Below are 13,495 nucleotides of genomic sequence, written 5' to 3'. Positions count from 1 at the left end.
ATCACATATGTAGAACGGGTTGTTCATTTACTAATGCAATGGGTGACCTCATAGTGGTAAATTGGCTCCATATTATAAATCTATTGATGACGTCACAGTGATAGGATGACTCCTCCTGGTTATGTTACTGATGATGTCACAGTGACTGCATAGTTCATAATTCTAATGATTATTAATGATATCATAAAATTAGGAGGGTTCCTGATATAAATGTAATGGATGACATCACAGTGACAGATTGGCTTCTCATCCAGGGTCGACTCCAGATTTCAGTAGGCCCCTGGGCGGCAGAGCCCCTTTGCAGCAAACTCATGTGGTGCTCCATGCTCCGAGACTTGTGATGTCACTGCTGCTCTATGCACCGAGGCTTGTGATGTCACTGCTGCTCCATGCTCCGAGACTTGTGATGTCACTGCTGCTCCATTCTCCGAGACTTGTGATGTCACTGCTGCTCCATGCACCGAGGCTTGTGATGTTACTGCTGCTCCATGCACCGAGACTCGTGATGTCACTGCTGCTCCATGCACCGAAGCTTGTGATGTCACACTAGCATACTGGATGTAAACACTACATGAGTTGTGATGTCACAACTGGTCAACTAACAGAAATCTGGTTATGATGTTGCTTCACCCAATCACAACAACTTTTTTAATGATTGAATATGCTGAGATATTGAAAGCTTTATGTCTCCTATAGGAAGTTGTCCATCTACATGTTGTTCAAGATTTAGAGAAAGGCATCTGAAGTCAGGAATTTACAATGTTGTAGGTACGAGCCTAATGACCGTAGTGCTACAAGGCAACCAATTCCAGATAGACCAGTTAGAGACCTTTGACTAACCTTGACCAGTCCACATTACGCTTGACCGTTACTAACTTTCATGCACAGGACAAGACTCCGATAGATTCCCACTTGTCTTTACCAATGGATCTGCTAAGCATTCCCGACACTCTCCTATATCTCCTACTCATCCTTGTAGACATCGTAGGGTTTTGACAAAGTCCATTTCCCATACAGGTCATCAGTTCCTGTCATTGCTGCCATATGGAAGCTGTCAATCCCATGATGTTTCCACTAATGAATCGCCTCTGGTTGAATCAATTTAGTAATTGCACAATAACACAGTCAGAGAAGTAATTACAGATCCAGCTGACAGCCGAGGCTCGGAGAACTGCCTGTCATGCCGCACTTTTCTGTAAAATATGCCTTGAATTATTTACATTTTATGTTTCATTGATTTTATGCAAACAGAGAATTAAGTGGCAGAAGAAATATTTGGTGAGTTACCAAAAAACTTTTGTCTTACCCACCTTGTTTAGAAGAGAGGAACATGTTGGTGCAGTGTGTAATGGGATCAGCAAGCTAAGCACGATGCCAGCAATACAGATGTAGCAGAGCTGAGTTTGTTGATAAAAACCTTGAAACTCTGTTAATGATAATGCAGTCGGTTTACCTGTAGTATGTGAGATGAAAGTTGATTGTTCTGGACTGCGAACTTCAAGAGGCAAATTCGGCTCTGCTACATGTGCATATTGTTCTTTGTTGTGATGTAGGGAGGGTGCCACTATAGGCAATTATTTATATGGGAGCTCTCTAGATTTGTAGCCTCACGTGCCCCGGTGTACACCACCGCTATAGAAACACTTTTGAATTCTGGGAAGGGGAGATAGAGGAGAGCGGGCAAGAAATTTAAAATATAACTTACCGTAATATAACTTAAGGGAAATCTACCATCAAAATCCATCCTGATAAACCAGGGACATTACTCATAGATCCAGGCACCGGGACTGTGCTAATCTTCTTATATTTGTTATCCATGGCCTGATTCCTTCTAAAATCAACTTTCATAATTATCCTAATGAGCCTGAAGGCCTTAAGGACTCCTGGGGATGTTACCAGGTCCCCTCTGTGCTGCAGATGTGCACGCTGTTACACTCTGCAGGAGCACTTACCCTCTCCCACGGTGTGAAATTACAGCAGGCAGATGGATGAGTAAGGTGCTAAGAAAGGCAGTTGGTTAGACAGTGTAACAGCCTGCAACACAGAGGCGCTCTGGTAATGCCCCCACACAGACACACACACAGAGCCCTTCTGACTCATTAGCATAATTTTAAAAGTGGATTTTAGAAGGAAGGGGGCCATGGATAACAAATATAAGAAGATTACCGCAGTCCCGGTGCCTGGATCTATGAGTAATGTCCCTGGTCTATCATGATGGATTTGGATGGTAGATTTCCTTTAAGTCTATTGCTTCAGCGCATTCACTACCTGCAGAATTGTGATTCCAGCTCTGAAGGATAACTCAAACTGTAACTCACAATCAGTACAAGATAAGTCCATAGAAAACTTGTAATAGGATATGGTGGACAGTAAGTGTCTGATTAGTGGGGTTCTGACCTCTAGGACTCCCTATCATGGGAACAAGTATGAATTACACATCAGGTCAATCATGTGCATTATTATTATATGGGATTATGGGAGATATCAAGCACTATAGAAGTGAATGGATCAGCAATGTGCACTGACATTACAAAAGTCAGGTTTGGATTTATACGCACACTTGATTTTGGGGGTAAAAGAGGAAGTCACTTATGGTTTATGTATGGAATTCCCACAGATTTTTTGCATTAATGTCCAGTATCTTGGGGGACCTGGTGTACCATGGAGACTCTGCTATCCTCAAAAATTACGAAGAGAGTTGAAGAGTTCAAAATTGAAGAGAGTTGCACATGCACAAATATATCTGCAACTACAAGGCAGGGGTCTGGTGCCACCTCTTCGTCTGATGGGAGTATCCCTTTAAATTGGCATCACATGGCCAGTGAGTGTATTTTAGAGAGGAATCCGGGACTATTGAGGTGTTTAGCAGATAAGGTTTCAGCACGTTCTACATTTCAGCCTCTGGCACTGACATTACCTGCGCTCAGGTTGGACAGGTTTTACCATTGTGCCTCCTCGCTGGAGTGCAGGGCGGCTCCCGGTGCCATCAGGATCACATCGCCACAAGATGCTGTTTCAGTTTTTATAGAGTAAAGTCCATGATTAAAATCTCTAGGGCTATAAGTTATTTCATTTCACCAGATCTAAGGACACGGGGTGGGGATGTCATATATACTTTACACATAGACAAGGGGAGTATCTACTGAACACTGGCGAAGAAGCCCTGAAATAATTGCAAATACTTCTAGCACTTGCGGTCAATTTCCCCTTTCCTTCCCTTTCCGTATTATCCGTGCACTGTGACATCACTGTGTGTATTATCCATGTACTGTGACATCACTGTGTGTATTATCCCTGTACTGTGACATCACTGTGTGTATTATCTCTGTACTATCACATCACTGTGTGTATTATCTCTGTACTGTGACATCACTGTGTGTATTATCCCTGTACTGTGACATCACTGTGTGTATTATCCCTGTACTGTGACATCACTGTGTGTATTATCCCTGTACTGTGAGATCACTGTGTGTATTATCCATGTACTGTGACATCACTGTGTGTATTATCCCTGTACTGTGACATCACTGTGTGTATTATCCATGTACTGTGACATCACTGTGTGTATTATCCCTGTACTGTGATATCGCTGTGTGTATTATTCCTGTACTGTGACATCGCTGTATGTATTATCCCTGTACTGTGACATCACTGTGTGTATTATCCCTGTACTGTGACATCACTGTGTGTATTATCCCTGCACTGTGACATCACTGTGTGTATTATCCATGTACTGTGACATCACTGTGTGTATTATCCCTGTACTGTGACATCACTGTGTGTATTATCCATGTACTGTGACATCACTGTGTGTATTATCCCTTTACTGTGACAAGTTGGGACAAAACCAGGTTTTGACCCAAAGTCCCATTGTCAGAATTGGTTACTTTCTGGCTTAAACTTTAGATTTGGAAGGGTTAACTATAATAATCTTATCTGTACACTGAGAATTGCTTGGTATAATATAGAAAGAAGACAAGGTAACATGAAAGGCTGAGTGTAGTGTGCGGCGCTGTGCCCCTCAGCAGCGGCTCCTCTATTAGTCATCTCTTTCTGGTTGCTCTACCTAAAGTCGGATTTATTCCCTGCTGGCGGAGAGAAGAAAAGATGGGAAAATATTCTTCATCCTTGTTTAAAGGGATCCGAATTCCTCGGAAGATCGGTGCTTTTATGGGCAGTGGTGATTTGGAAAATTTGCAGAGTTTAACTCCACCTCCTCCTATTCAGTGAGTTTCACCCATGACAGAGCAGTAATGAGACGCTGCGGAGCTGAGTGTGCGGTAACATCCGGCAACCTGGTATTAGGCTCCAGCTGAACATGTACACACAGGAGACTAGTGACTGACAACAAGCTCCATGGCCATGCACGACTCCTCCGGCCCCAGCTGAGATGGAGAAACAAGCACAAAGCGACAAGAAGATCAAAACCGACAAAAGATTCGGATCCTTGTGCTGCGCCGGATCCAGGCATCACTCAGGAATTAGTAAGGTAGAAGACACTTCCATTATGAACTTTTATCCTACATTGTATTCTGCAGAAATCTTATAAAATTGACAGAAGTTAGAATATAGATATAGCAGAGCTGAGTTTGTCGGATGTAGCAGGGCAGTTTGAGACCAATCATAATGTTATCACCTTGTCTTATCTGTAAATATACAGGTAGATCCACTCCATGATCTGAACTCACAGCCTTATCACAAAGTACAAACAATGTAGAGATATAGACAGGTTCAGCTCTGCTACATACTGTGTACGATGCAGATTGTTCAAGTAAACCATAGAGGAGCTTTGCTGTTAGATAAGGATTGTATGGCTGATGTGTATTTGTAGGAGGTGAAAGCTTCATCATGTGTTATATAATGTGCAAGTCAATGGTCTTCAACCTGTCGCTCTCCAAGTATTGGAAAAGGTCTACTTTCCATTCAAATGAAAACTTTGTTACATTTCTTTACAATCTAATCTTTGTTACATTTCTTTACAATCTAAACATTGTTACTTTTCTGTACATTCTAAACTTTGTTACTTTTCTTTACAATTTAAACTTTGTTACTTTTCTTTACAATGAAAAGTTTGTTATGGCAAGAATATGCGTCACTTCCATATCTCCTGATGCTACATATTAGATAGATGTAGGCTCAGTGCTTCTTCCACCCACATCTATCCTTCCCATACACATGCACACTTGGCTCAGCTGAGTATATAGTATATTTAGAATGAGAAGAGGGGAATAACTGTGTGTTGACACCTTTGGTATTGTTCAATATTTACAGACATCAAAATGAAATCAAACAATTCAATCCTTCTTTCTACTAACAACTGGCCAGTCATAAAGGAAATCTTCCACCAAAATCCATCCTGATAAACCAGGGACATTACTAGATCCAGGCAGCGTGATTGTGATAATCTTCTTATATTTGTTATCCATGACCTCTATCCTTTTAAAATCAACTATTAAAATTATACTAATGAGCCAGAACTAATGTTACCAGAACCGCTCCTTTCAATACAATACTGTCTATGTGTTGAAGATTCCCGAGTGCAGTACTTGGTAATATCCGACACTCCCATAGAATTGAATGAAGTGGCTTGACTCAGTGCAATTCTGTGGATAGGGGATAACAAATGAATTTGGTACAACCCTTTTATGGTTAATAAAGGGCAGGCAAAACCTGGTACCATAATGGGGGCCTAGATTGGTCCTTGCAATGGTGCCTCCTTATGTGACTCACTTGCACCTTGATTTTCTTGGGCTGCGCCCACTAGAATGTTTCATAGAGTTGATATACCCAAAATAGGAGGATGGACTTTAATGAAAATATACATTTATTAGATATGAATCTGATACTACAGGCCACACTTATTAAAAGTACAGTGCAGTTTGCCTGTGTAGTGTACAGGGGGCACCAGATTCATGATAAGTGGTGCACGTTTTCCGTGAATCTGGCGCCATCTGCACAGCTCCAACAGAGGACACCAACTTTTTTGGTGCACCTTTAACATGGGGCATGTGACACAATGGGACACATTTACTTACGCGGTCCACAGAGTTCCCCCGAAAGCGCATTGTCCGACCTAAATGCACTGTGCCACAATTCACTAAGATCGCGCGCCCAATATCCTGCATGTGTCGCTTCCCCGCTCAGGTCCACCGGAGTTCACCATCTTATTCCTGGTGAATGTAAGTGCTTGATCTTGCGACACAATTAGTGTCCGAATCAGTCGGATCGTCCGTTGACATCCCGCCATTTCTGTTGCATGAAAGCCAGTGCAGCCACGCCACAATCCGATTGCGTGCTACACAATCCCCAGTTAAATACCTGTCCCAGCGGTACAAATCCTGAAAACGTAAGAAAAAACTACGAAAGTGCGGCAGCAGACTTTTAGTAAAAAAGCCCCAATCTGTTGGACAATGCATGATAAATAGTGTTGCAAACTCCAAAAAAGCACATTTGTATTGCGTCGGGCGTAGGGCAGCCGTAATACAATTGTGGCGCAGACAATTCTTTAATACATGTACAAGCAGTTTGCACTTTTTAGTGCAAAGTCAGACAGAAAACACTTTAATAAATGTGACCCATTGGGGTAGATTTACTTACCCGGTCCATTCGCGATCCAGCGGTGCTTGCTCTGCGGTGGATTCGGGTCTTCCGGCGATTCACTAAGGCAGTTCCTCATATGTCCACCAGGTGTTGCTGCTGCGCTGAAGTTCCCCGAGGCCCACCGGAGTTCACGATCCTATACTTGGTGAAGCTAAGCGCGTGTCCCGCATCACTTTTTTTTTTTTTAAATGCGGCGGTTTTTCCGAATCCGTCGCGTTTTCGTATGGCCACGCCCGCGATTTCCGTCGCATGCATGCCAGCGCCACTATCCGATCGCGTACGCCAAAATCCCAGGGCAATTCAGGGAAAATCGGCACAAGTCAGAAATATTCGGATAACCCATCGGAAAAAGGCGATTCGGGCCCTTAAGCAAATGACCCCTATTGTGTTCTTTCCGCTCAGATTTGCGCATCCGCCGGTGACGCGCTTGTTTTGCTGTGTAGAAATGTAATTTGGACAGCTGATGGCGTTGTTACAGTTGTAATCCTAATGAAAATGTCAAGTAATTACTGGAAGCCTCTCTAATAGCGGACGTCTTACACTGTGACTCTCTTATCGGCGCTGACTTTTAAATAACATTCATGTCTCATTGCGGCGGGAGATAATTGTCTGTGATACACGCACAGGCTTCTCCGCTTGCTCCACCTCATTTCTCTTTGATTAACTTTGCTTTTTCTAATAAAAAAAAAAAACAAATGATGTAGTTTTGGTAAATATTGAAATGATTTATTCTTTAATGTGTGCAAAATCATATTTGTAGAATAGGTGGGAGCGGGTTATTGCTCGTAAACTCAGCAGAAGGGTTTTCTTTAGTGGCATTGGCAAGTTTGGTTTGCGATTTGGAACTTACAGAGAAATAGACACGGAAAGATGGACCATAAAATTCTAACGCCTCCAGCCACCAGTAGGGGGAGCCTTTGGGCGCAGATTTATTTTGCAGATTTTATGCATATTTTGGAAACAGTAAAACTCCAGGGAACTGAACCTCAGCCCACTGACTACAGGGGGAGTGCAAAATTATCCAATTTGTATGGGGACAATCCGATTGCCCCCCCCCCCTCTCTCATCCATCCTATAGTATTGCTATTATTATAGTATTATTATTTCATACATTATAACTACATACATGGCTTCCTATGCTGCCTGCTTAGGAGTTGTCTCCCTATATGTACATCTTAGAGCATAGCTGTGGACTGAATCCTAGATTACACTGCTGTCCTGTAATCCATAATTGGAGGGAGGAGAATGGGCTATGTGTCAGGTTGATGTATTATATGATATACAGTACATGATATAATATGAATGTTATATGGACTTTGGTTGGGTATAATGGTCAGTAATTACATTTACAATCAGGCAATTGTGGCCATTTTGGATAGAAATGTACATTTGCAATGGAATCAGTTTATTATTTGAGTGTCAGGATACGGGATCAGTGGATCCTCTGGACCACCGCGGGAGGTGGTACTAGCCGACACCTGGGACCGGAATCTAAGTGGCACCTGGTCTTCACCAGAGCCCGCCGCAAAGCGGGATGGTCTTGCTGCGGCAGGGTACCACCAGGCACAACTAGCCCACGGTAGAAGCCGAGGTCAAGGTACCTTATCAGGAGACGGTCTCGTGGTCAGGCCCAGGCACAGAGTCAGGGCAGGCGGTAGAGATGCAACGTCAAGTCCAAATCCGGGGTCAGCAATGGGAGGTCCAGGCAGATGGGAAAGGGAACACAGCAACACGAGACGCAGGAACGCAGGGACACAGGAACACGGGAACTCAGGAGCAGGAACACACTGGAGCGCAGGAATATCGCAGGGGAGATTTAAAAAAGGCATAGGCACAAAGGCACAAAAGATCCGACGGGGAAGGAACGGAGGTGCTGGTTAATAAGGTGGAGGTGTTCAGCGGTGCGCTGGCCCTTTAAATTTCCAACAGCCGGTGCGTACGTCCTAGGAGATTGCACGTCCGTTGGGGAACCGGTGTCGGGACAGGTGCGTCCGGAGCAGTGGCAGGAGCGGGGGCACACAGAGGGACATGGGCGCCCACGATCTGAGACAGGGATCGCGGGAGCACCTGTGGCATTGAGTACTATATGGTGTTATTGTGTGAAATGTTTTAGCAAGTATTATCTTGGCACTGTATGGCTGTATAATCTAGCTACAAAATTACTAGAAACACTTGCAATAGAGCTGCTTTACTTCTGTATCCTATGAATTAGGTTTTCTAATTCTGGACATTCCCATTAAATTATTTTCTGTACCATAACTTTCACATGCTACCGTGTCTGTACAAGCGGAATAACACTATTTTTGTCCATTGTATGTGTTTTATTATTAAATTTTGTGCTTTTCTAATTCTCAGTTCTCTCCAGCTGGTGGCTGGAGACTTGCTATCTGCCATACACTGCACACAGAGACGGAGAGATCCTGCTTAGCTGTCTATGACATTTACAGATGCAGCACAACCATACAGGGTAGTATAGAAAAGTTATTTATGTGTTTCCATCAGTTTAGAGGCGGTAAAATACTTAATATTAGGTGCTGTATGATATACGTGCACTCAGAGGCAGTAAAATACTCACTATTAGCTGCTGCAGTAGCATGTCTCTGCAGTAAAAGGCAGTAAAATACTCACATTTAGCTGCTTTAGGATATATGTGCACTGAGAGGCAGTAAAATAATCACTAGTAGCTGCTTCTGTATGTCTGTACACTGAAAGACAGTAAAATACTTGCTATTATGTGCTGCAGTACATCTGTGTACTATGAGACAGTAAAGTTCTCACTATTAGCTGCTGCGGGACATTTGTGTACTGAGAGTCAGTAAAGTACTCACTATTAGCTGCTGCAGGACATGAGTGCACTGAGAGACAGTAAAGTACTTACTATTAGCTCCTGCAGTACATCTGTGTACTGAGAGACAGTAAAGTACTATTAGCTGCTGCAGGACATCTATGTACTGAGAGTCAGTAAAGTACTCACTATTAGCTGCTGCAGGACATGAGTGCACTGAGAGACAGTAAAGTACTTACTATTAGCTCCTGCAGTACATCTGTGTACTGAGAGACAGTAAAGTACTATTAGCTGCTGCAGGACATCTATGTACTGAGAGTCAGTAAAGTACTCACTATTAGCTGCTGCAGGACATGAGTGCACTGAGAGATAATAAAGTACTTACTATTAGCTCCTGCAGTACATCTGTGTACTGAGAGACAGTAAAGTACTATTAGCTGCTGCAGGACATCTGTATACTGAGAGACAGTAAAGTACTCACTATTAGCTGCTGCAGTACATTTGTGTACTGAGAGATAGTAAAGTACTCACTATTAGCTGCTGCAGTACATTTGTGTACTGAGAGATAGTAAAGTACTCACTATTAGCTGCTGCAGTACATCTGTGCACTGAGAGGCAGTAAAATACCATTAGTTGCTTTAGCTGCACTTGCCTTTGCTTTTCGCACACTTTCCTCGTCATCTTCCCCCACCTCATACATTTCCATTTAGACTTTAAATGTAAAACCTCTTGGGAAGCCAAGACGGACTTTACTTCTAAGTGAAAGTAAGTTAAGGGGGTGGGAGGAGCAGCAAAAGAGCCAGATCAGTGTAGAAAGAGGATATTTATTCTAACAGATCTAAAATAGATTATAATATCATCTTTTGATCGATACAAAGTTTTCTTTTGTTTTGTAGTTGTTCCTTCTTCTCCTGGTCATACATTTGCTGCAGTCCCATAAGACTCTCATAGTAACTCATCAGTCTTTCTGGCAAGAATCGGATTTTCCATTTGTCGGATCAGACCTGCAGGACCCATATGGACATGCCCTTCAAGCTTTGGCTCCAGTCACTAATTATGTTGAGTCTTAAATTAGTTTTGGCTCTTTAATCTTATAATTACTGGTTGTAAAAGAAAAACATAAGAATAGAGAGAGGTAGATGTGAGTGTATGACGGACAGAATACCTGAGCAGTGACTAGACAAACACAACACTGTTGGCTTTTCGTGTTCTGCTTATTGTAATAGGGTGTATTTATATTTACACCCTGTTTTTACACGGCTTATATCTTCTTCTCTGTCAGTGACAACTTAAAGGAAATCTACCACCAGGATGAAGGATTGTAAACCAAGCACACTGACATACTGGTGTGTGCCCCCTCTGGCAGGATCCGCTCTCCTTTTAGCTTCTTAGGAACTTGTTTTTACAAAAATATGTAAAAATTATGCAAATGAGCCTTAGGGGCTCCTGACTCCATAGATGTCAATGGAGCCTGGAGCCCCTCAGGATCAGTTGCATAATTTTTTAAAAAAAATTTCTTTTGTAAAAAAGCAAGGTCCTAAGAAGCTAAAAGAAGAACAGATCTTGCCAGAGGGGACACACACCAGTATGTCAGTGTGCTTGGTTTACACTCTTTTATCCTGTTGGTAGATTTCCTTAAAAGGGCAACTACTCCCAGAAGCATAACCAATACCGAATGTTCAAATGGCTTTTAGGACCCTCTCAGGCAGGGACTTAACTACAGCAGAAGCAGCCATAGCATGGGGCCCACAGTGTCAGGGAGCCCCGTCATTTTAACTGACACATTAAAGAATGGGTGATGTGCACCATTATATACATATTATACTACACATTGTACACCATAATATCTATATAACATATATGTGATGTGTATATGGTGTATTGTGTATATATGGCACTGTATGGGTGTGTGTATATGCTCCAAATGTTGGCGCATGAGTGTGTAAATGTGTGTATAAGTGAAGAACTGCATGTGTGTGTAAATGTGTGTGATTGTGACTCGCATGTGTGAGCATACAAATATGTATATTTTTTTAAGTGGGAATTGTTTACAATCAGTTCATCTCCTCGTGCTCTATAACTTGCTGCCTGTAGATAGGACACTATGTACAATCTGCTCAGCTCCTCCTGCTCTATAACATGCTGACTGCAGATAGGACACTATGTACAATCTGCTCAGCTCCTCCTGCTCTATAACATGCTGACTGCAGATAGGACACTATGTACAATCTGCTCAGCTCCTCCTGCTCTATAACATGCTGACTGCAGATAGGAGACTATGTACAATCTGCTCAGCTCCTCCTGCTCTATAACTTGCTGCCTGTAGATAGGACACTATGTACAATCTGCTCAGCTCCTCCTGCTCTATAACATGTTGACTGCAGATAGGACACTATGTACAATCTGCTCCGCTCCTCCTGCTCTATTACATGCTGACTGCAGATGGGACACTATGTACAATTTGCTCAGCTCCTCCTGCTCTATAACATGCTGCCTGCAGATAGGACACTATGTACAATCTGCTCAGCTCCTCCTGCTCTATAACATGTTGCCTGCAGATAGGACACTATGTACAATCTGCTCAGCTCATCCTGCTCTATAACATGCTGCCTGCAGATAAGACACTATGTACAATCTGCTCAGCTCCTTATGCTCTATAATATACTGCCTGCAGATAGGAACTATGTACAATCTGCTCAGCTCCTCCTGCTCTATAACATGTTGCCTGCAGATAGGACACTATGTACAATCTGCTCAGCTCCTCCTGCTCTATAATATGCTGTCTGCAGATAGGACACTATGTACAATCTGCTCAGCTCCTCCTGCTCTATAACATGCTACCTGCAGATAGGACACTATATACAATCTGCTCAGCTCCTCCTGCTCTATAACATGCTTCCTGCAGATAGGACACTATGTACAATCTGCTCAGCTCCTGCTGCTCTATAACATGCTGCCTGCAGATAGGACACTGTACAATCTGCTCAGCTCCTCCTGCTCTATAACATGCTGCCTGCAGATAGGACACTGTACAATCTGCTCAGCTCCTCCTGCTCTATAACATGCTGCCTGCAGATAGGACACTGTACAATCTGCTCAGCTCCTCCTGCTCTATAACATGCTGCCTGCAGATAGGACACTATATTAAATTTCCTGCTCCAGGCTCTTCCTACTCTTTAAAAAATTCAACATAACAAGTTCCCTTTAAGATATCAGTTCCCATAGGACACAAGTATATCAGGTGTCTTGTCTCCAGTGAGCGGGATGACTTTCTATTCCTCCTGGAATATCCATAATATATATTGCAGACTAATCTCACACATTAAATGTATTTTATGGATAAATAAATAAGCAAATAAAACGCTGTTCTCAGCAGTTTTCCCCCAAACCTGGACTTGTTTAGTTTCTGCAACAAAGTTGCAAAACTGCCGGTGTCAGCACAACTGGATGAAAAAGACAATTTCTGATGTGATTTCTTTGAAAAGTCCTAAAAAGCTGCTATAAAAGGAAGGACCATCATCCAAACGATTCTTTGAAATACCGTGTCATGTTAATTCAATGAACACCCCGCACCACAAACAAGTTGCTTTGTGGATATTATTTGGTTTTGTGGTTGGGAGAATGTGAGGAGATGATTGGCCAAGTTATAGAGTATGGGGGGGGGGGGTTATACACTCGCAGGATCGGGGACAATGATAGAAAATGGGAAGTAGTAGAGCTGCTTGGGGGAGACAGAGGTAGGTAGCATAGGTGGTTATTGACTTGTACAGACAGTCCCCGGGTTACTTACAAGATTGGGTCCATAGGTTTGTTCTTAAGTTGAATTTGTATCTAAGTCAAAACTGTATATTTTATAATGTTAGATCCAGACAAAAATTGTTTTTGCCCCAGTGACAATTGGAGTTTTTTGCTGTAATGGGACCGAGGATTATCAATAAAGCTTCATTACAGACACCTTACAGCTGATTATTGCAGCCTGGGACTATAGTAAAGCATTCAGAGACTTCACCAGAGGTCACAGGGGGCAGAGGGGTCCGTCTATAACTAGGGGTCGTCTGTAAGTCGGATGTCCTTAAGTAGGGGACCGCCTGTATTTGGTATATTAGCTCT

At 42.8% G+C, this 13,495-nt stretch overlaps 1 protein-coding gene across 12 annotated transcripts in view; it reads left to right on the top strand.

Moving 5' to 3' along the window:
* KIAA1217 (KIAA1217 ortholog) overlaps window positions 1–13,495 on the top strand; it is a 421,655-nt gene that overhangs the window by 209,826 nt on the left and 198,334 nt on the right. Inside the window, exon 1 of one of the 12 annotated variants that reach the window (XM_072154155.1) lies at window positions 4,236–4,489. The exons of the other annotated variants lie outside the window; for them this stretch is intronic. Coding sequence (XP_072010256.1) covers window positions 4,391–4,489 — 99 coding nt within the window. The 5' untranslated portion in view covers window positions 4,236–4,390. Of the gene's footprint in view, window positions 1–4,235; window positions 4,490–13,495 lie in introns of those variants that run through there. 12 annotated transcript variants of the gene reach the window in all.

The sequence above is a fragment of the Engystomops pustulosus genome, chromosome 5, assembly GCF_040894005.1.
Source record: "Engystomops pustulosus chromosome 5, aEngPut4.maternal, whole genome shotgun sequence".
NCBI lineage: Eukaryota > Metazoa > Chordata > Amphibia > Anura > Leptodactylidae > Engystomops > Engystomops pustulosus.
The sequence above is the reverse complement of the archived record's forward strand: the minus strand, read 5'-3'. Positions and strand labels throughout refer to the sequence as shown.